At 36.5% G+C, this 23319-nt stretch overlaps 1 protein-coding gene across 2 annotated transcripts in view; it reads right to left on the bottom strand.

Moving 5' to 3' along the window:
- The window catches only part of LOC102928204 (vomeronasal type-2 receptor 26-like), a 144767-nt gene that overhangs the window by 11003 nt on the left and 110445 nt on the right, over positions 1-23319 (bottom strand). For both annotated transcript variants that reach the window (XM_076561402.1, XM_076561403.1), the window contains one exon: positions 15303-15426. In XM_076561402.1, coding sequence (XP_076417517.1) covers positions 15303-15426 — 124 coding nt within the window. The remainder of the gene's footprint in view (positions 1-15302; positions 15427-23319) is intronic.

Below are 23319 nucleotides of genomic sequence, written 5' to 3'. Positions count from 1 at the left end.
GCCAAGAATAATACAAGCATGTAGAGAAAAGTATTTATGGTATGAAAATTGAAATAGAAGCAATAAAAAAAACACAAACTGATGGATTTCAAGAAAAGGACAATCTGGGTGAGCAAACGTGAATACAGATACAAGCAGCACCAACATAATAAAAGAGATGCAAGGTGTTGAATGCAATAGAAGTAGTTTCATTGGGCAAAGAAAATACTCAATCTAAAAAACTCCTAACACAAAACATCAAGAAAATCTGGGACACCATGAAATGACCAAATTTAGCAATAATCAGAAAAGGAAAAGGAGAAGAATCTCAGCATAAAAACCTAGGAAATACATTTAACAAAATCATAGATGAAATTTTCCATTACTTAAAGAAGGACATGCCTATAAAAGAACAAGAAGCTTACCAAAACAACAACAACAAATAGATTAGATCAGAAAAGAAAGTCCCCATGTCACATAATACTCAAAACACTACATGTACAGAACAAAGAAAGACTACTAAAAGCTGAAAGGGAAAAAAGGCAAAGTAAAATATAAAGGCTGGCCTATAACAACCACACACGACTTCTCAACAGAGATTCCAAACCACAGACTTTAAGAGACAACCGATGACAACCCAGACTAATACACCCAGTGAAACCTTCAATCACCATAGATAGAAAAACCAAAAGTCAAATTTAAACAATACCTACCCACAAATCTAGTCCTATAGAAGGTACTCAAAGGAAAACTCTAACCCAAGTTAAATAACACCACACATACACTAGCAATAGATAATCTTTCACCAGCAAAATCAAAAGAAGGAAAACACACACACACTACTATCACCAGCACCAAAAACATAATAACAACAATTACAGTCACTGGTCATTAATATCTCTCAACATCAAGGGACTACATTCTCCCAATAAAAACACACTGGCTGTGTTTTGTATCCATCTACCAGAATGGATACAAAATAGGATTCATCCTTATGTTGTATACAAGAAACATACCTCAACATTAAAGGTATATATTACCTCAGAGTAAATGATTGAAAAAAGATTTTCCAATCAAATGGACCTAATAAGCAAGCTGATGTAACTCTCTTGATATGTAACAGCATAGGCTCAAACCAAAGTTAATCAAAAGAGATGGAAAAGGAAGTTCATAATTGGAAAAATCCAGCAGGATGTCATCTCGATTTTGAATATCTATGCCTCAAATGCACATTTGTGGCATTTGTGAAAGACACATTTCTAAAGCTTACATCACACACCGAGCCCCACACATTAATAGTGGGAAACTTCAAAACCACACTCTTGCCATTGGACAGGCCATCCAGATAGAAACTAAACAAAGAAATAATGGAATTAACGAACATTATGACTCAAATGGACCTATCAGGTATCTACAAAACATTTCACCCAAACACAAAAGAATATGTCTTCTTCTTAGCACCTCATAGAACCTTCTCCAAAATTAACCATATACTTGGTCATAAAGCAAATATCTGTAGCTATAAAAATATTGAAATAACTCTCTGTATCCTATCAGACCACCATGGATTAAACGAGATAAAGCCTACAAACTTAGGAAAACTTAACAATTCTCTAAAGAATGACCACTGGGTCAAGGAACAAATAAAGAAATTAAAGCCTTGCTAGAATTCAATGAAAATGAACACACATCATAGGAAACTGATGGTACGCAAGGAAAGCAGTGCTAAGAGAAAAATTCATAACACCAAGTGCCTTTATAAAGAAACTAGATAATTTTCATACCAGAAACTTAAGAACACACTTGAAAGCTGTAGAACAAAGAGAAGAAGGCCTACCCAAGAGGAGTAGGTAGCAAGAAATAATAAAAGTGAATGCTGAAATCAATAAATAGAAACAAAGAGAATACAGAGAAATCAATGAAACAAAGAGTTGGTTCTTTGAGAAAATCAGCATGATAGTCAAACCCTTATTAAAACTAACTAAAAAGCAATGAGAAAATATTGAAATTTACAAAATCAGAAACCAAAAGCAGGACATAACAGACACTGAGGAAATCCAAAGAATCATTAGGTCATAAATCAGTACTCCATTAATTTGGAAAATCTATAGGAAATGGATATTTTTCTAGATAGGTACCACATACCAAATTTATATCAAAACAGATAGGCCACATAAATATGCCTATAACTCCCAGGGAAATAGAAATCATCATTAAAAGTATCCCAACCAACAAAAGCCCAGGGCCAGACAGTTTTAGTGCCAAAATCTATCAGACCTACAAAGAAGAGCTTATGCCAATACTCCTCAAATTATTCCACAAAATAGAAACAGAAGGGTCATTGTCAATTCATTTGAGGAGGGCACAGTCACCCTGATACCTGCAACACACCAAGACTCAAAAAGAAAGAGATTTACAGACCAACTTCCCTCTTTAACTTTGATGCAAAAATACCCAATAAATTACTTTCAAACCAAATCCAAGAACGTATCACAAAGATCATCCATCAGGATCAAATAGGCTTCTTCTCAGAGATGCAGGGCTGATTCAACATACAAAACTCTGTCAATTCATCCACCACATAAACAAACTGAAAAAAAACCATGGTTATCTGAATAGATGCTAAAAAAGCCTTTCACAAAATCCAACACCCCTTTCTGATAAAAAGTCTTTATGAGATCAGGAATACAAGGAACACACTTAAAGATAATCAAGGCAACATATAGCAAGCTGACAGCCAACATCAAATTAAACTGAAATTCAAAAGATTCTGCAAAAATCAGGGAGAAGACAAGGCTGTCCACTCTCCCCATATTTACTCAACATAGTACTTGAAGTTCTAGCTAGAGCACTAAGACAACTAAAGTACCAAGAGGACACAAGCTGGAAAAGTAGAAGGCAAAATTTCACTATTTGCTGATGATATGATAGTATACATAAAAGACCCAAGAAAATTCTACCATGGAACTCCTACACCTGATAAACACATTCAGCAGAGTGGCTGGATACAAAATTAACTAAAAAAAAACCAGCACCCCTTCTTCATACAAAATGATAAAGGGGCTGAAGAAGAAATAAAGGAAATAATCCCCTTTACCATAGTGTGATGATAATGGAGTAACCTCTGAGAGTGTAAGCCAGTCAAATTAAATGTTTCTAATTATTAAACTTGGTTTGGTCAAGGGGTCTCTTCATAGTAATTGAAACTCTAAATAAGACACCACAAATTTTATATTCCCTCCCTCTTTCTCTTATTTTCTTCCTCTGTCTTTAGGATACAAAATGTCCTAAACACACACACACACACACACACACACACACACACACACACACACACACACAGAGAGAGAGAGAGAGAGAGAGAGAGAGAGAGAGAGAGAGAGAGAGAGACTCCATAAAAGCAGAAATGAAATTAAACAAGCAAAGAAAAAAATGGGAAAAATTCCCACTAAAGCAAAATGAGAAGAAAAAAAAGTGTACAAAAATACAATTGAGTTAATTTTTTATTGGCTTTCTAATGATTTGCATGGGGCCTGCCCTCAAATATGGTTAATACATCCAATAGGACCCCTTTGTGGGAAATTGATTTTATTCTTTAACAACTGAATTATATCCCAATGTCTAAATGTACCAAATGTGCATTATCTATTATCCATTGCTTGATATTTAAGCTCTTTCCAGGTTCCGACTATTCAAAGTAGAGCAGCAATGAACATGGTTGAGTAAGGGTCTCTGGTCCTTCTGATAGAACCAAAGTGTGGTTTATCTGGATCTAGAGGTAGAAATATTCCCAGCTTCCTGAGGAAATGGCACTGTTTTCATAGGGTCTATACAAGTCTGCACAACCACCAGCGATGGATAAGTAAACGTTTTCCCTTCCACAGACCTTTGCCAGGGAATACTTTCATTTGTTTCATTGACTTTGCAATCCTGTAGTTTTGATTCATATTTCCTAGTGACTAGAGATGTTGAACCTTTTTTAGTGTTTCCCAGCCAATCTAGTTTTATATTTTGAGAAAACTCTGCTTCCTTCTGTACCCCATTTTAACTGTCTTGTATTTTGATGTTCAGTTCTCTTTTGAGTTCTTTACACATTTTATATATTAGCCATCTCTCAGAAATATAACTGGCAGAAATATTTTCCAACTTAGTAGAATGTAACTTTGCTCAAGTTCTGGTGTCCTTTTTACACAGAACCACTTCAGCACCATGAGGTCCAATATATGAATTGATGTTCTTAGTGATTGTGCTAATGATATTCTCTCCAGAAGGTCATTCCTGTGAAAATTGGTTTAAGGGCACTCCCCACTTTCTCCTCTATGAGGTTCAATGTATCTGGCCTTATGTTGAAGTTATTGATCCGTCTGCAGTTTAGTTTTGTGCAGAATAATTAGTATGTGTCTATTTGCATTCTTCTACATGCAGTCATCCAGTTAGATGAGCATCATTTTTTGAAGATGCTACCCTTTTTTCAGTGTGTATTTTCAGATTCTTCATAAAGTATCAGGTGTCCATATGTGTGTGGATTTATGTCTGGGTCTTCAATTCAATTCCCTTGGCCTATATGTTTGCCTTTATGCCAATACCATCCTTTTTTATTACTATAACTCTGTAGTAAAACTTAGACCTGGGATAATAATACCTCCAGCACATTTTAATTATTCATGAATGTTTCAGCAACATCCAAATTCTTCATCCAAACTCTGCATCCAGCCGGGTGTACCCCCACACTTCAGGCATCAGTAAGGACCCACATGCTGTACAAAAGCCCAGGCCATTCTTTGTATTTTATTTTATTACATATAAGCCATTTTCAACCTCTAGACATAACAAGCTTATATATAATCTCTTTTGCCACAATTTGTATTGTGTATATGAATATTAGGAGTAATAAAACATCCACATGCCCAAATTTTATCAAAAATACCAATAATATCACAGATACAGACAGTATATTCTCTCCAAATATACCGGTCTGGTAGAAATGTTTGCCAATGAGTATTACCTACTAAAATTCAGGACACAGACTGTCAAAGAACATTCCTTATATTCACAGAGTAATTTAAGCAGTTGAAAGAAGACACAAACAGTTTAATAAAACTAAAGAGAAATAACTCAAGGAGAATCAATGCCATAATGATCCCTAGAAAACACAAACATAAACCTGAAGTAAATGATGAAGACAATACAAGACTTGTACATGGAATTCAACAAAGAAATAGAAAGCATGATGAAGACTCAAGCTGAAATGAGGACAGGACTGAAAAAACACATAGTCCAGCCAGAAACTCCAGGACAGCCTTCCATGTCAGAGGAAACAAGCAGAAAGGAGAAGTTAGGATCCAAGATAGAATAGAGGATAAAAGTAATCAAGAAATATGAAAAATTGAAACGGAAAAGGAAGTGTGGGATGCTTTGAGAAAACTGAATCTTTACATTATTGGCAAAGATGATGGAGAAGAATTCCAGGTCAATGACATAGACCAGTTTTTCAATAAGGTCAGTTTCATAGAAGAAGAGTTAATGAAACCATGGAAAGATATATCCAAATATATAGAAGAAGCACAGAGTACACCAATAGACAAGACCAGAAAAGAAAATCCCTAACAGCATATTATTACTAAAACACTAACAAAGAAAAATATTTTAGAATAAATTTTAATTATCACTTAAAAACATAATAAGAAGGTGTGCTGAAAGCTGGAAGACGAAAAAAAAGACAAGGAAAATATAAATGAAAATCCAAGAGAATAGAAGCTGATTTCTAAATGGAATCCATGACAGCCAGAAAAGCCTAGAGCAAAGCATGTCAAGTCCTGAAAGACTATATTGGCCAGTCTAGAGAAATGTACCCAGCAAAAATAACTGCCAAACTGAAGGAAAAATAAAAACCTTTCCAAGACATAAATGGCCTACACCATCATATCCACCAAACCAGAACTAAGGAAAATACACGAAGTTATATTTTAGACTGAAGAAAGCAATGAACACAGCAGAGATGGTGGAAAGAAATAAGAAGACATAATTATTACAACATGAAACACCACTGTGACCACAGAAAACAATAAATTTCAACAGCAGAGTGACCACAAATAACACAAGTTTCTACAATATCTTAAATATCAATGGCATAAATTCTTCATTTAAAAATGTGGACTAGCTGAATGGATCATAAAACAAAATCTATCTGCCTCTTCTCTTCAAGAAACATATCTTAATTTTAAAGATAAACACCACCTTAAAATAAAACGGCAGACAAAATACTCCAGTTACATACATTCAGGAAGCAAGCATGCATGCCACCATGGCATCTGGCAAAGTAGATTTTAATTTACAACTAATTAGAAAAAGAAAAACAGGAAACTACATTCTAATCAAGGGAAGAGCAATTAAAAAAGATGTTACAACTCTACACATGTACACATCCAATTCTGGGGCAGCTAATTTTATAAAAATTGTACTGCTGTGTTTAGTGACACAGTAACAACAATCTACTAATAGTGTGTGAATTCAAAAGCCCACTTTATCCAAGAGACAGGGCATCTGGGAAAAAATAAAGAGAAATATATCAGAATTAGGTCACATCTCAAATTTCATGGACTCAACAGATATCTACATAGTATCCCCCACAAACTGCAAAGAAAATTTATTCTGTTCTTTAAAACATGGGAGCTCTTCAAAAATAATACAAATCATGTAACACAAAACAGGTATTTACAAATTCAAAAAGATTGAAATACCTGTCCTATCTTATGCCAATACAAGAAAACTTAAACATGACAGCAAATATATCTCTAGTAAATACACAGACTCCTTGGAGATAAAACAAGTCAGTACTTACTGATGAATGAGTCAAAGAAGAAATCAAGACAGAAATAAACAATTTCCTAGCACTAAATGAAAATGAAAACACAAACCAACAAAACTCCTGGGACACATTGAAAGGTGTTTTACAAGGGAAATTTACAGCTCTAAGTGCCTACGTTAAAAGTATCAGATGGAACACAAGTAGATGGCTTAATGATGCAACTCAAAAATTGAAAAAACAAAAAATGCAAACACAAGCCAAAATAATGGCAAGAAATAATAAAATCTGTAGCATGAATATTAAAGAGTCTTATTAATAAAAACAAACCTGAGGCCAGTTATTGTTGTGAATGCTAGAAGATCAGAGAAGCAGAAGAAGCCACAGCTTCCTCACCTCGACAGTTCCTCAGCTGATCCTGTTTCCTCAGACAGGAAGCTTCTGTGTCCTCATCCCAATGGCTCTCAGCTGAACTGTTGCTAGAAGCCTAAAAGCTTAACCAGCCAAATGCTTCTAGTTTCTGGCCCTCACACCTTATATACCTTTCTGCTTTCTACCATCACTCCCTGGGATTAAAGACTCGCTTTCTGGGATTAAGGGCGTGAGTCACCATGCTTGGCTCTATCCTTGAATACATGAATTTCTGCCTCTGGAATGCTAGGATTAAAGGCATGTGCTACCACTGCCTATCTTCTATGTTTAATATTGTGGATATTCTGTCTATGACCCCAGATAAGTTTATTAGAGTGCACAATATTTCGGGGAACACAATACCACCACAAAAATCAGAGCAGAAATAAATGAAATAGAAACAAAGAAAACAATACAAAGAAGCAACCAACATAAGAACTGATTCTTTGAGGAGATAAATAAAGACAGACACTTGGTTCAAGTAGCCCAAAGAAAGAAATGGGGGAGTCAGATTAAGAAATCGGAAATGACCAAAAAAAAAAGAAAGAACGAAATAAAGGAAGGAAGAAAGAAAGAAGAAAGGAAGAAAGAAAGAAAGGAAGGAAGGAAGGAAGGAAGGAAGGAAGGAAGGAAGGAAGAAAGAAAGAAAGAAAGAAAGAAAGACAGAAAGAAAGAAAGAAAGAAAGAAAGAAAGAAAGAAAGAAAGAAAGAAAGAAAGAAAAAGAAATCAGAAATTACAGGGAAATATTACAACAAACACCAAGAAGCATAGACTATTGTAAGGGACTATTATAAAAAACAAAAGAAAATCTGTATTCCAGTATTCTTGAAAACCTATATGAAATGGATAAGTTTCTAGATTCGGCCAAACCATTATAAAATCAAAACACCAAGTCAACAAGCTAAACAAACACATAATACACAGCAGATTGAAACAACAATAAATTCCTTCCAGCTATAAAAATGTCCAGGTTCAGATGAACTCAAAGCAGAATTCCACCAGACATTCAAAGAACATGTAGTCAGACCTTCTTAAAATATTTAAAAAATAGAAGAGAAGGATCATTTCCAAGCTCCCTTAGAAAGCCATTTTCATTCTAATACCAAAACCAGGGAATGCCACAACAAAAACAAGAAAACCACATGCCATTATCCCTGATAAACATAGACTCAATAAAATGTTTGCAAATAAATACAGACTCACATCAAAACTATTGTATACCATGACTAAGATGGCCTTATCATTGAAATGTAGGAATAGTTCAACATATTCAACTCAATAAGTGTAAAATCCACATAAATGGTTGTATAGACAAAAGTCACATGAATATCTCAATAGATGAAAAAAGGTGACAAAATTCAACTCCCTTTATCATAAATGTTCTAGACAATATACAGAAAGAGGGAACGTGCCTCAACACAATAAAAGTAATATATATGAAACCCACAGGCAATATCATTCTCAATGGAGAAAAGCTTAAAGCAATTCCTTTGAAGTAAGAAATCAGACAACTAAATCCACCACTCCCACTCCTTTTCAATATTGTGCTCAGAGTATTAGTTGGAGCAATAAGGCAGGAAAAGTAAATTAAAAGAATACAAATAGAGAAAGAAGTCAAACTATCCCTATTTACAGATGATATGGTATTATACACTGGAGATCCCCCCAAAATATACCACAAAAATTCTTGAAATGATTAACAAATACAACTATGTGACAGGATACAGAATCATCTTGCACAAATCAATGTCCTTTTTTTTATACACTAACAACAAACATAGGAAGGAGAGCATGGACAGACTCCCATTCACAATTCTCCTAAAGAAAATAAATTACTTAGGAATAAATCTAAGCAAGGAAGCAAAGGACTTTGACAGGGGAACTTTAAACCCTTGAAAAAAAACAGGAAAGACAGTAGAAAATTAAAAGACATTCCATCCTGTGATCACTGATTGGGAGAATTAAGTTTATGAAAATGAACATTCTACTGAAAGCTATTTATAAATTCAATGCAAACCCAATAAAAATCTTGATCTCACTTGTTGCAGATAGAAAAAAACTATACCAAAATTCAACACACCAAGGAGACCAAAATAATACTGAATAAGAAATAACTATGACAGAAGGATTACCATTCTGAATTGTATGATATAACTCAGAGGCATAGTAAAAAAAAAAAAAAAAAAAACACCAAAACTTGCCGGAAGCCATTCCCCGGTGGTGGATGGGTCCTGCAGAGGATGTAAGGAGTCCGCAGGAGAATGAAGTGAGCCAGGCCATGGTGTTCGAGAGAATCTTGCAGCCTGACTGACTAGCAGCCAGAGTGTTTCTTTATTTATTCAGAATTTAGTTAGCAGGGATACATTAACGATGTTCCAAAACATAGATCATATCATTTTTGTTTTTGACATATGGTTCACTTCCTTTTGCTCATCTTTTAGTCATCATTAATAAACAATGACAGAACAGAGTTATCATTTCCAGTCATTTCCCCTCAAGTTTTGACATCATTGCTAGAGTTATCATTCTTACTCAAACTCCATAACCCAATTTTTGAGTATCTAGAGGAATATGACAGCATGTGCTCAGGCTGATTGTTTTGGTTGCTTCAAGGACATTAGACCAAAACAAAATCTTCAACCACCCTGGGCATTTTGCCATGTCCCAGGCAGTGTATTAATAACTCTTAGTGGTCAGAGTACCCAGGAAAAATCCTCAGGCTAAAGCTGCTGCAGTTATTATTCAAATTCTGGCATAATACAATCAATGTTCACATTTATATCCTTATAGAATTTGTCTAAATGTCTAATCCTGGCATTCTGTTGTTTTTTGGTCATATGATATTATTGTGGCCTATATGAGCTAACTTCTAAGAGAGGGAGGTCCTAACACCTCATTCTTTTATCATCTTTCCACTCCATATTTTACTTATCAATATGTCTCTATGTAGGGCAGAGTTGTGTGGTGGTATTGTGTTCCCCAAAATATTGTGTACCCTAATAATCTTATCTGGTATCAAAGAACAGAAAAGCCACTACTAGATACTTAGGATAGGCAGTGGTAGCACACACCTTTAATCCTAGCATTCCAGAGGCAGAAATCCATCTGTTTAAGGCCACATTGGAAACAGCCAGGCATGGTGACACATGCCTTTAAAACCAAAAAGTGAACATTTAATCCCAGGGAGTGATGGCAAAAACAGAAAGATATGTAAGGCTTGAAGACCAGAAACTAGAAGCATTTGGCTGGTTAAGCTTTCAGGCTTCCAGCAGCAGTTCAGCAGAGACCGATTCTGGATGAGGACTGAGAATCTTGCAATCTGAGGAAACAGGATCAGCTGAGGAACTGTCGGGGTGAGGTAGCTGTGGCTTGTTCTGTTTCTCTGATCTTCCAGTATTCACCACAATAACTGGCCTCAGGTTTGATTTTATTAATAAGAATTTTTACGACTCCTGCTACAGAGTTGTAAGCCACATAAATGTCTGAGTGTACAGTGGGAAGAGCCTTGTAATCTGAACTGTGGCCAACTCCTCTTGCCCACCAGATCTTGTTGACCTTTTTGAATTTACTTTGTTTTGAATATCTTGTTCCAGTGTAAGTACAGGGCCAGATGTTTCAAGATTGTCTCATTGCCTCATGAAGAGACCCCTGGCTTCTTCTTTATGTGTCACAACCTCCAAAGCATAAGGAAGACCTTTAAGTACATAAGGATATCTCCCTTAAAGTGGCAGAGGGGAGATAGTATGTTCAGCACTTTCCTGGGTAAGCTTAGAAGCAGCATTCCTTGGAGTAGGCATAATTGATTCATATGGAATTTTCCATCAGTCCAACATGCCCAAATTGTACAAATGTTAAAAGTACCCCAAGTATGTAACAGGTGGAGATGAAAACCAAAGGTGACATGGCAGCCATCATGTGGCTCAGCTCTGCTGGATCTTTGTCAAGCAGCTGTGCTAGCTTTAAGACTTCTGCCATTACATTCAGATATGGCTGTGCCAAAAACAACCACAAAATAATATGGCACTGGCAGAAAAATATACCTGTAGACCAATATATAAATCCAAAACCCAAATTTGAGCATATGTTAGATTAGTCATTTAATATTCAATAAAGACACTAAAAACAAGATTGAGAATTGAAAGCATCATGAAGACATGTTCTTCAAAAAACTGGAGTTCCACAAGTAGAAAAATGCAATTATGCACATATCTAGCACCGTTGCAAATTTTAACTCCAAAGGATCAAAGACCTGAACCTGAAAACAGGAACACTGAAATTGTTAAAAGAAAACATAGGCAAAAGTCTCCATGATCCAGGTTTAGGAAAAGACTTTCTGAATAGAATTCCATTTGCCCAAGAATTGAGGCTAACAACTGAAAAAGTAGGAGTTCATGAAATAAAATGCCTCTTTACAGCCAAAGGAACAGTCAACTGAGTGGGGATAAAGCCTGCAGAATGGGAGAGAATCTTTGCCAGGTATATATCTGACAGTGGATTGAGAACCAGAATACACAAAGAAGTGAAAAAAAATAAAAACAAAGTCTTAAAAAACAAATGACCTATTCTATAAGAAATGATCCTGGCATCTGAAAAGAGATTTTCAGTTGGAAATAAAATGGTTAATTAATAATTCAAAAAAGTCTGCAATCCTTAGCAAATATGGAAACATAAATCAAAACAACTTTAGATTTTATGTCACCACAGGAAGAATATAAAGATCCACAGAACAACCGACAAATGCTTGAGTGACACAGAGGAAAAGGAAATCCTCATTCATTTATGGTGGGATTGTAACTGGGGCAGCCACTTTGGAAATCAGCATGGGGAAAGTAATTCTGCCATATGACCCAGCAGAACCACTCCTTGTCTTACCTCCCTAGGACTGCACATCCTGCTCCACAGGTATCTGCTCTTTATGTGCAATGCGGCTTTGTTTACAGCAGGTAGGAAATAGAAAAACATCTAAATAATCTAGAACTGACTAGTGGATAATAAAACTTTGATACAAATAATCCATGGAAAACCATTTGAGTATAAAGAAAAAAATGAAATCATAAACATTGTGGATGTGTGGGTGGAACTAGAAAGATTATATTGAGTCAAAAAATCCTGACCCACCAAGACAAATGTCACATGTTCTTTCTCATCTGAGGCTCCTATCTCCAAATCTTCAGATGTGAGTACATGTCCTGGAGAAACTGCAGAAGACACAAAACTGATCAGGACAACTGCAGGAGCTGGGGAATAAGAGAATGGAATAGCAGAGAACAAATGACCAGAATGGGGACATGCAAAAGAGGGAGACTCTAATCATTGAGGTAAGAAAGAGATAAATACAGGTGAGGGAAGGAAGAGACTGAAATAACAATAAGGATGTCCAGAATAAGTGATGTGATCAAAAAGGAAAAATGGGATGAGGGAACTTTAGGGAAGAGGAAGGTAAGTAAATACAGAACAAGGAGGGAGGTGGTAAAATATCAGTAAGGATGTCTGAAAACCAGAGTCTCATAATATTACTGTAACTAGAAAAACCCTACAATATCATTAATTCTCTTTATACTGATACATATAGCTTTAATAACACTTTCTCCTCTGGGCTGATGCTCCTCTCTCCAAGAACAAGACTGTAAACACAAACCCAACACCAGACATGAGAAGCTTCCTTTGGAGTTGTTGTCCAGAGTTGGTGAAGTGGCTCCCAAAGCATACCGCCTGTCGCTGCTGCCCTTGTTCATCCTGCAGAGTTGAAAAGTGATTCCCTACTGCTGACCACACCATGTACTTCAGAAACAGAGCCCAGAGACCCTGGAGGTGGAGCTTATATGAATGCCCTTTCCCTGAGGACTGGCATTCTTGATACCAGAAGACATCATGCAAGCTTCCAAATGATGGAGACAACCAACAGTCCTAGCCTGCTATGTCCACTAAGAGCCATATCAATGACCAGCATAGCACAAAACCCTAAGGGTGTGGTAGTGGCATGCATACCTTGACAGTATTCAACAACTCTTTAAATAGGACTCAAGACCCACTCAACAATAAAGAAACCATTCCTATGCCTGAAACCTAAGTACTCAGTGATAGTGAAGTCATGGTTATTACTAATTTACTAAACCAGTATAATCTGTAACAATAATATGTAAATGTTTACCCTGATTCCCACAGATAACTGTAGTCTTTACCCCGCCCCCCAGCAAGAAAACTTCTCTTCACAACAGATGAGACCATTATGGACTGACGAATCAAATGCAGAGTTGTGGAGGGCATCTCCAGTGGATAAATCTCCAATACCATTCCCAAAACTAAGGCTCACAGAACATTTTCAGATTAGGTTGTGGAAAGATGATAAAAATTGAAAGTTCAGGGATTTTTCTGTGAGATTGTGTCTCCTAGTAACATCATAAGCTAAACCCATAAGTCCTACCAACATGACCACATAGATATGTGGAACTGACCAGAAAAAAACAGCAGCAGACATGCCAAAGTATTCAGGAGAATGACCACAATGCCCCAACCCTACCCAAAGAACAGGATGCAACTACAAAATGTTGAGAGGGGGAGAAATAGTCTTCCCCAGGGAAGAGCACAGTTTGTCACTCAAAACAAAATGGTCAGCCCTAACAACATATATGCAAGTAATGTCATACAGAACAATCCAGTTATATTAGTAATTCATATGTATACATATATGATTGTAACCCAATCAATTAAAAAGAGGCTGTTAATGTGAAAGAGAGTAATAAGGTGTATACGACACATTTAACATCAAGGAAAATGAAAGAAAAATAACACAATTTCTTTATAATTTCAAAATCAAAAGAAAAGGAAACAAAAAACAAATGCTTGATGTAGCAAATGCTCTAAGAATCAGAATAGGTGTTAGTATAATAATATAATTCTGTAGAGAAAAGGGCTAATCATGCAAACCTGATAACCTGAGTTTGAATTCTAAACATATGCCAAAGTCAAAGAAGATGCCCCAGCTCTACAAAAGTGTCCTCTGTCCTCCACATGTGAGCTGTGGCACATACATGCATGCACACATGCACACCTACATCAAAATAATCAGAAAGAGTTATTTTAATAACCTTTTTTTTACCTGAAGACATCCATTAAGGAATTAGATATTTCCAGTTACCCTGCCCTTATGATGATGACAATCACAGAGCACTCTGCCAATAATTTAACCTATGGTAACATTAGCTTTTAGAAAACTAAATTCTATTTAATTCATCTCCCCGACTTTCATTTGTTGTGATAACACATTCCATTTGTTATACAGTTGCTTAGTGTTGGTTTTATTGAAGCCAGTAGTTAAATAGTAGATTGTCATCATTATCAGAATTTCATATTCTACCTTCACCAATTTTTCTTCATGTTATCTTTTATTATTTAAATTGTAATATAATTACCTCATTACCTCTCTTCTCATTTTTTCCTAATCTCTCTCCTGGACTCAACATAGTCTTATTTTCTGTTAAATTTATTCCTCTTTTTCATTAATTTTTGATTTGTGTGTGCATGAATGCATGTGTTCCTAAATACCACATGTTATGTGTATATAATATTAGCTGTATATATGATCTCAGGGCTGACCATCATCCTAGACAAAGGTCAACAGCTGTACCTTCCTTTACAAAGACTTGTTTTTCATACTATGTTTAATATTCCAAATGACAATTCTAAATGTGGTAAACTTAATTCTTTATATGGTACATTTAGGAAACAGCCCCACATGCACTTTTCCAGTACTTATTTTCAGGAAAGAATCATTGGATTCATTTATTCAAGGAATACACATGCAGCCTGGACACTTGCACACCTCATATTGCCTGGCAGTACATAGCATGGATCACTGCAAGAGCTGAGGTGAAACTACCATGTAATGAAAGGTAGTTTGGGGAAGTAGGGATGCAGATGACACAATAACATGAAGACTGCCACTCAAATGTTCACACATTGTGTGGCATCAGCAGTGATTACTAATGAACATGGGGATGAGTGGGAAAGATATGGAGAACGGTGCTGCATCACAACACCATGATCATGTGTTAGTTTTCTCCTTGTACATTCACAAGCAGATTGAGGAAAATATTAATTCTCTACCTGTCTGGTTGGAAATGTAACTCTCTGGACAAAGCATACAAGAAAAACAGCAGATCGGTCTTTCGTCTTCTAGAATTTTCCAGAAACCTGGACCACAGCTCTGTGTACATACAGATTGAGGAGTCTGAGGGCAACACAGAAAAAAAATCATCATAATTTTGTACATCAGTCACAGCCTTAAAATATTTTTAAGCTAAACTACCTAAACTGCAAGGAGTCTCTGAAAATTGTACATATTTATGAGGCACTGTGATGTCTCCATATGGTAGGATAGAATGTAGATTTGAAGTTATCATACTTCCTGATGCTGAAAGTTCAAAATTTCATTATGGTGTCCCAACTGTGACTAACTTCTGCTGTGGATATTGTTCTATATAAATAAAACACTGATGGCCAGTGACCAGACAGGAAGTGTAGGCGGGACAAGGAGAGAGGAGAATTAGGGAAACAGGAAGAAGGAGGGAGAGACACTGCAGCCACCGCCAGCACAAGCAACATGTAAAGATGCCGGTAAGCCACCAGCCACGTGGCAAGGTATAGATTTATAAAAATGGGTTAATTTAAGATAAAAGAACAGTTAGCAAGAAGCCTGCCACGGCCATACAGTTTGTATGCAATATAAGTCTCTGTGTTTACTTGGTTGGTTCTGAGCGGCTGTGGGACTGGCAGGTGACAAAGATTTGTCCTGACTGTGGGCAAGGCAGGAAAACTCTAGCTACAAACTTCTGCTGGCTTTTGTGAAATGTGTAGGACATCTATATATTCTATCCTGTGAGGCAGAAAGCCAGAAATCCTTCCTTGTATGAATTATGGAACAGCTGAGTTTTCAGACATAAACCCAGACACATTTTTCTATCCATTTCTACCTTTACCTTCCCAGCTTGTAGTCACAACCATTCAGTCTGATTCACATTTCCCATGAAAGAGGGTATAGCCATCGGTGGATGGCCACAGCTTCTCCTGACACCATCATATGTTGATAGTCCATAGATGCTGAATTATGGTCCATCACTGTGACTTTTATCCTTGACTCTCCATATTCAAAATAGTGCTATGTTTTTCTTCCAAACATTAGTGACATCATCACTTAGAATTTTCATCCATTGCCTGCTTAGTTAATCACTTAATAACTATACTTCTGAGAGTCTACTAGTGCAGATTAGACTAAGAGGTGAGTCTATTCTCATAGCTGATCGATCACCCCAGCCTCCAGGCTTTGGGCCCAAGGGCAAGTCCCTGTGCCCCCACACCATCCATTGCAGTCCTAGTTTGAGGCCAGCAGGCAGGTCTCTTGCAGGCAGGTCAGACTACCACCATCCCCACTGGACCCTGTAAGTAAAAGCCCCACCCTACCTCCTAAACCCACTCACCCTTTGAAACCACAGCTGCTCCCTGAGACACAGAGTCCATCAGCACTGACTGGACCAAGAGCTCCAATTAGACCAAGAGTTCCCATTGGACCAAGAGTATGAATCGAACTGAGAGGCTCCCTCAGACACAGACACCACTTTCACTGAGAAGAGGAAGGGATGAGTAGACACCAGTGCAAAAATACAGTCAACAATATAAAGACCAGTATGGCAACATCCTAACCTAGTGGTTCTACATCAGTAAGACCTGAACATCCCAATGCAAAAGAAGCAGAATAAATTGACCTTTAAAATGATTTTAAGAAGATGATAGAGGTCTTTAAAGAGGAAATGAAAATTCCCTTAAAGAAACTGAGGAAAGATAAACAAAAAATTGGAAGAATTCAATAAATCCCTTAAAAAAAAAACAAAAAAGCAATTAAAGAGGTGAAGGAAACAGTTCAAGATTTGAAAACTGAAATAGAGGCAATAAAGAAGACACAAAATGAGGGAAGGCTGGAAATAGAAAATCTGAGTAAATGAACAGGAAACAAAGAGGCAAGTATAAACAACAGAATGAAAGAGATGGAAGAGAGAATCTCTGGCGCTGAATATACAATAGAGGAAATAGATTCCTCAGTCAAAGAAAACATTAAAGACAACAAAGTCATAACACAAAACATCCAGGAAAGCTGGGACACCATGAAAAGACAAAACCTAAGAATAATAGGTATAGAATAAGAAGAATAATACCAACTCAAAGGCACAGAAAATATATTCAACATAATCATGAAAGAAAATTTTCCCTTCATAAAGAAGGAAATACCAATGAAGATACAAGAAGCTTATAGAAAACCAAATAGACTATACTCCCCAAAAAGTCCCCTCAACACATAATTATTAAACCACTAAGCATACAGAATGAAGAAAGAATATTAAGAGCAGCAAAGGAAAAAGGCCAAGTGACTTATAAAGGCAGACACATCGGAATACCACTCGACTTCTCAATGGAGACTTTGAAAGCCAGAAGGTACTGGGCAGATGTAATACAGACACAAAGAAACCATGGATTCCAGCCTAGACCAGTATACCCAGCAAACTTTCAATCACCATAGATGGAGTGAACAAGGCATTTCAATACAAAACCAGATTTAAACATTACCTATCCACAAATCCAGCTCTACAGAAAGCACTAGTAGGAAAATTCCAACCTAAGGAAGTCACTTTCTATTGTGTGAAACAATTTGAAGAGTATTGGAATTAGTTCTTCTTTGAAAATCTGGTAGAATTCTGCACTGAAGCCAACCCCACAACTGACAGAGGACTGATCTCCATAGTATATAAAGAACACAAAAAACTAGACATCAAAATACTGAACAATCCGATTAAAAATGGGCTAAAGAGCTAAACAGAGAATTCACAACAGAATCACAAATGGCTGAAGACATTTAAAGAAATGCTCAACATCCTTAATCATCAGATAAACGCAAATCAAAACGACTCTGAGATACCACCTTACACTGTCAGAATGGCTATGATCAAAAACACTAATGACAGTCAATGTTGGAGAGGATGTGGAGTAAAGGGAACACTCTTCCACTGTTGATGGGAATGCAAACTTATACAACCACTGTGGAAATCAGCATGGCAGTTTCTCAGAAAACTGGGACTCTAACTACCTCAAGACCCAGCCATATCACTGTTGGGTATATACCCAAGGAATGCTCAATCATACCACAAACATACATGCTCAACTATGTGCATAGCAGCACTATTTGTAATAGACAGAACCTTGAAACAACCTAGATGCCTCTCAACTGAAAAATGGATTAAGAAAATGTGGTACATATACACAGTGGAGTACTACTTAGAAAAGAAAAACAATGAAGGATGAAATCTGCAGGCAAATGGATGGAACTAGAAATAATCATCCTGAGTGAGGTAACCCAAACCCAGAAGGACAAACATGGTATGTATTCATTCATATGTGGATTCTAGATATAAAGCAAAGGACAATCAGACAGCAACCCACAGAACCATGGAGGCTATATAGCAGGGGGACCCTAGAATGACTGTGGCTTATAATAAGTGTTGGTTTTACTCAATTACTGAGCAAGTCTCAGTTAAACATTTCACTAAGAATTTATACTGTATCAAGCTGATAATAAAAAATAAATAAATTAAAAAAAGAAAAACTAAATTAAAAAAAAAGAAAGTCAGATACACTCAAAAAACACAGGCAATAGATAATCCCACAGCAGTAAATCCCAAAGAAACGAAACACATACACACACACACACACACACACACACACACACACACACACACACACTTCCACCAAAAGATAACAAGAATTAACAATCACTGGTCATTAATATCCATCAATATCAATGGACTTAATTTATATATAAAAACACACAGGCTAACAGAATGGATACAAAATCAGGAACCATCCTTCTGCTGCATATAAGAAACACACCTCAACTTAAAAAACAGACACTACCTCAGAATAAAAGGCTGGGGAAAGACTTTCCAATCAAATGGATATAAGAAGCAAGCTGGTGTAGCTATCCTAGTATCTAATAAAATTGACTTCAAACTAAAATCAATCAAAAGAAATCAGGAAGGACAATACATATTCATCACAGGAAAAATCCCCCAAGATGAAATCTCAATTCTGAATATTTATGGCCCCAAATACAAGAGCATCCACATATGTAAAAGAAACATTACTAAAGTTTAAATCACACATCAAACCCCACACGCTAGTAGTGGGAGATGGCAACACCCCACTCTCACCAATGGACAGGTCTGCCAGACAGAAACATAACAGAAAAATAAGGGAACTAACAGATATTATAACTCAAATGGACTTAACAGATCTCTATAGAATATTCCACCCTAACAACAAAGAATATACCTCCTTCTCAGCACCCCATGGAACCTTCTCTAAAACTGGCAACATGCTTGGTCACAAAGCAAATCTCAACAGATACAAAACAATTGGAATAACCTTCTGTATTTTATCAGACCACTGTGGATTAAAGTTAGATTTCAACAACAACAGAAATTACATTAAGTCTAACATTTTATGGAAACTGAATAATGCCCAACTGAATCACCACTGGGTCAAGGAAGAAATAAAGAAAGACATTAAACCTTCCTAGAATTCAATGAAAACAAATGTACAATATACCCAAACCTGTGGGACACTCTGAAAGCAGTGCTAAGAGGAAAATTCATTGCACTAAATGCCCACATAAAGAAGATAGAGAAATGTTATATTAGTGACTTAACAGCACACCTGAAAGCTCTAGAGCAAAAAGAAGCAAACTCACCAAGGAGGAATAGATGCCAGGAAATAATCAAATTGAAGGCTGAAATCAATAAAATAGAAAAAAAAAGAGAACAATAAAAGGAATCAATGAAAACAAAGAGTTAGTTCTTTGAGAAAATCAACAAGATAGATAAGCTCTTATCCAGATTAACCAAAAGGCAGAGAGAGAGAGCATCCAAACTTACATAATCAAAAAGGAAAAGGGAGACATAGCAACAGATAATGAGGAAACCCAGAGAATCATGATGACATACTTCAAAAACCTGTATTCCACAAAATTGGAAAATCTAAAAGAAATGGATGATTTTTTGGATAGGTACCTAATACCAAAGTTAAATCAAGATCAGACAAATAATTTAAATGCATCTGTAATTCCTAAGGATATAGAAACAGTCATTAAAAGTCTCCCAAACTGGCCAGGTGTGGTGGAATATGCCTTTAATACCAGCACTTGGAATGTAGAGGCTGACAGATATCTGTGAGTTAGAGGCCAGCCTGGACTAGAGAGAAAGTTCCTGGACAGTCTCCAAAGCTTCACAGAGAAATCCTGTCTAAAAAAAAGGCTCCCAACCAAAAAAAAGCACAGGACCCAATGGTTTCAGCAGATAATTCTACCAGATTTTCAAAGAAGAGCTAATACCAACACTCTTCAAATTGTTCCACACGATAGAAACAGAAGGAATATTACCAAACTCCTTTTATGAGACTACAGTTAGCCTGAGACCCAAACCACACAAAGATGCAACAAAGAAAGAGAATTACAGTCCAATCTCCCTCATGAACATTGATGAAAAAATATTCAATAAAATGTTGGCAAACTGAATACAAGAACACATCAAAAAAGTTATCCACCATGACCAAGTAGGCTTTATCCCATGGATGCAAGGATTGTTCAACATATAAAAATCTGTCAATGTAATTCATCATATAAACAAACTGAAAGAAAAAAACATGATTATCTCATTAGATGCTAAAAAATCCTTCTATAAAATCCAACACCTATTCATGATGAAGGTCCTGGAGAGATCAGAAATACAAGGAACATACCTAAACATAATAAAGGCAATTTACAGCATGTTAACAGCCAACATCAAATGGAGAGAAACACAAAGCAATTCCACTAAAATCAGGAATAAGACAAAGCTGTCCTCTTTCTCCATATCTATTCAAGATAGTACTCAAAGTTCTAGCTATAGTAACGTGACAAAAGGAGATCAAGGGGATACAAATTTGAAAGAAGAAGTCAAACTTTTGCTACTTGCAGATGATATGATAGTATACATAAGTGACCCCAAAGATTCTACCAGGGAACTCCTACATCTGATAAACTCCTTCAGTAATGTGGCAAGATACAAGATTAACTCAAAAAAATCAGGAGCCCTCCTATATACAAATGATAAGTGGGCTGAGAAAGAAATCAGATAACATCACCTTTACAATAATATAAGATAATATAAAACACCTTGAGGTAACTCTAACTGAGCAAGTAAAAGACCTATATGATAAGAACTTTAAATTTCTGAAAAATGAAATTGAAGAAGACATCAGAAAATGGAAAGATCTCCCATGCTCATGGATAGGCAGGACCAACATAGTAAAAATGACAATCTTACCAAAAGCAATCTACAGATTCAATGGAATACCCATCAAAATCTCAACACAATTCTTCACAGACTTGAAAGAACAATATTCAACTTTATATGGAAAAACAAAAAACCCAGGATAGCAAAAAGAATCCTGTACAATAAAGCAAACCCCGGAGGCATCACTATCCATGACCTCAAGCTTTACTATGGAGCTATAGTTTAAAAAAAAATAAAGCTTGGGGCTGGCATAAAAACTGACATGCAGACCAATCAAATTGAAGACCCTGACATTAACACATGTACCTATGAACACCTGATTTTTGACAAAGAAGTCACAATTGTACAATGGAAAAAAGAAAGCATCTTCAACAAATGGTGCTGGCATAACTGGATGTCAACATGTAGAAAAATGCAAATAGATCCATATCTGTCACCATGCACAAAACTCAATTCCAAATGGATCAAAGCCCTCAACACAAATCCAGTTACACTGAACTTGATACAAGAAAAAGTAGGAAGTAGTTGTAGTTGAAAGTTTTCCTGTGTCCTGGCTAGCTGGCTATAGGGACAAATCTCTCCCACTCGTGTCCCCCAAGTAAATACACAGAGGCTTATATTAATTATAACTGCTTATAAAAGCTCAGGCTTATTACTGACTAGCTCTTATACTTAAATTAACCCATAATTCTTATTTATGTTTAATCATGTGGCTTGTACCTTTTCTCAGTTCTGCCTTGTCATCTTGCTTCCTCTGTGTCTGGCTGGCAACTCCTGACTCAACCTTTCCTCTTCCCAGAATTCTCCTCATCTACTCACTCTGCCTGTACTTCCTGCCTGGCTACTGGCCAATCAGCATTTTATTAAACCAGTGTACAAGGGCATTATCCCACAATAAGTAGTCTTGAAGGCCTTGGCATGGGAAACCACTTCCTAATTATAACACCCGTAGCACAGACACTGAGAGCAACAATTAATAAATAGGACCGCCTGAAACTGAAATGCTTTTGTAGGGCAAAGGACAAGATCATTAAAACAAAACAACAGCCTACAGAATGGGAAAAGATCTTCACCAGACTCACATCTGACAGAGGTCTGATATCCAAAATATATAAAGAATTCAAGAAACTAGACATCAAAATACCAAACAATCCAATTAAACATTGGACTACAGAGCTAAACTAAGGATTCTCAACAGAAGTATCTCAACTGGCTAAAAGACATCTAAGAAATTGCTCAACATCCTTATTCAGGGAAATGCAAATTAAAACAACTCTGAGATACCATCTTACACCTATCAGAATGGCTATGATCAAAAACACTGATAATAGCTTATGTTGGAGAGGATATGGAGCAAAGGGAATACTCCTCTACTGTTGGTGGGAATGCAAACTTGTACAACTACTGTGGAAATCAGTATGGCGGTTTCTCAGAAAATTGGGAATCAATCTATCTCAAGACCCAGCTATACCACTCTTGGGCATGTACCCAAGGAATTTCAGTCATACCATAAGGACACGTGCTCAACTATGTTCATAGCAGCATTATTTATAATAGCCAGATCCTGGGAAAAAAACTAGATGCCCCTCAGCTGAAGAATGGATAAATAAAAGGTGACACATATACACAATGGAATACTACTCAGCAGTAAAAATCAATGACAACATGAAATTTGCAGGAACATGGATATAACTAGAAAATAATACCCTGAGTGAGGTAACCCAGACTCAGAAGGGCAAACCTGGTAT

This window comes from Peromyscus maniculatus, chromosome 23 (genome assembly GCF_049852395.1).
Source record: "Peromyscus maniculatus bairdii isolate BWxNUB_F1_BW_parent chromosome 23, HU_Pman_BW_mat_3.1, whole genome shotgun sequence".
NCBI lineage: Eukaryota > Metazoa > Chordata > Mammalia > Rodentia > Cricetidae > Peromyscus > Peromyscus maniculatus.
The sequence above is the reverse complement of the archived record's forward strand: the minus strand, read 5'-3'. Positions and strand labels throughout refer to the sequence as shown.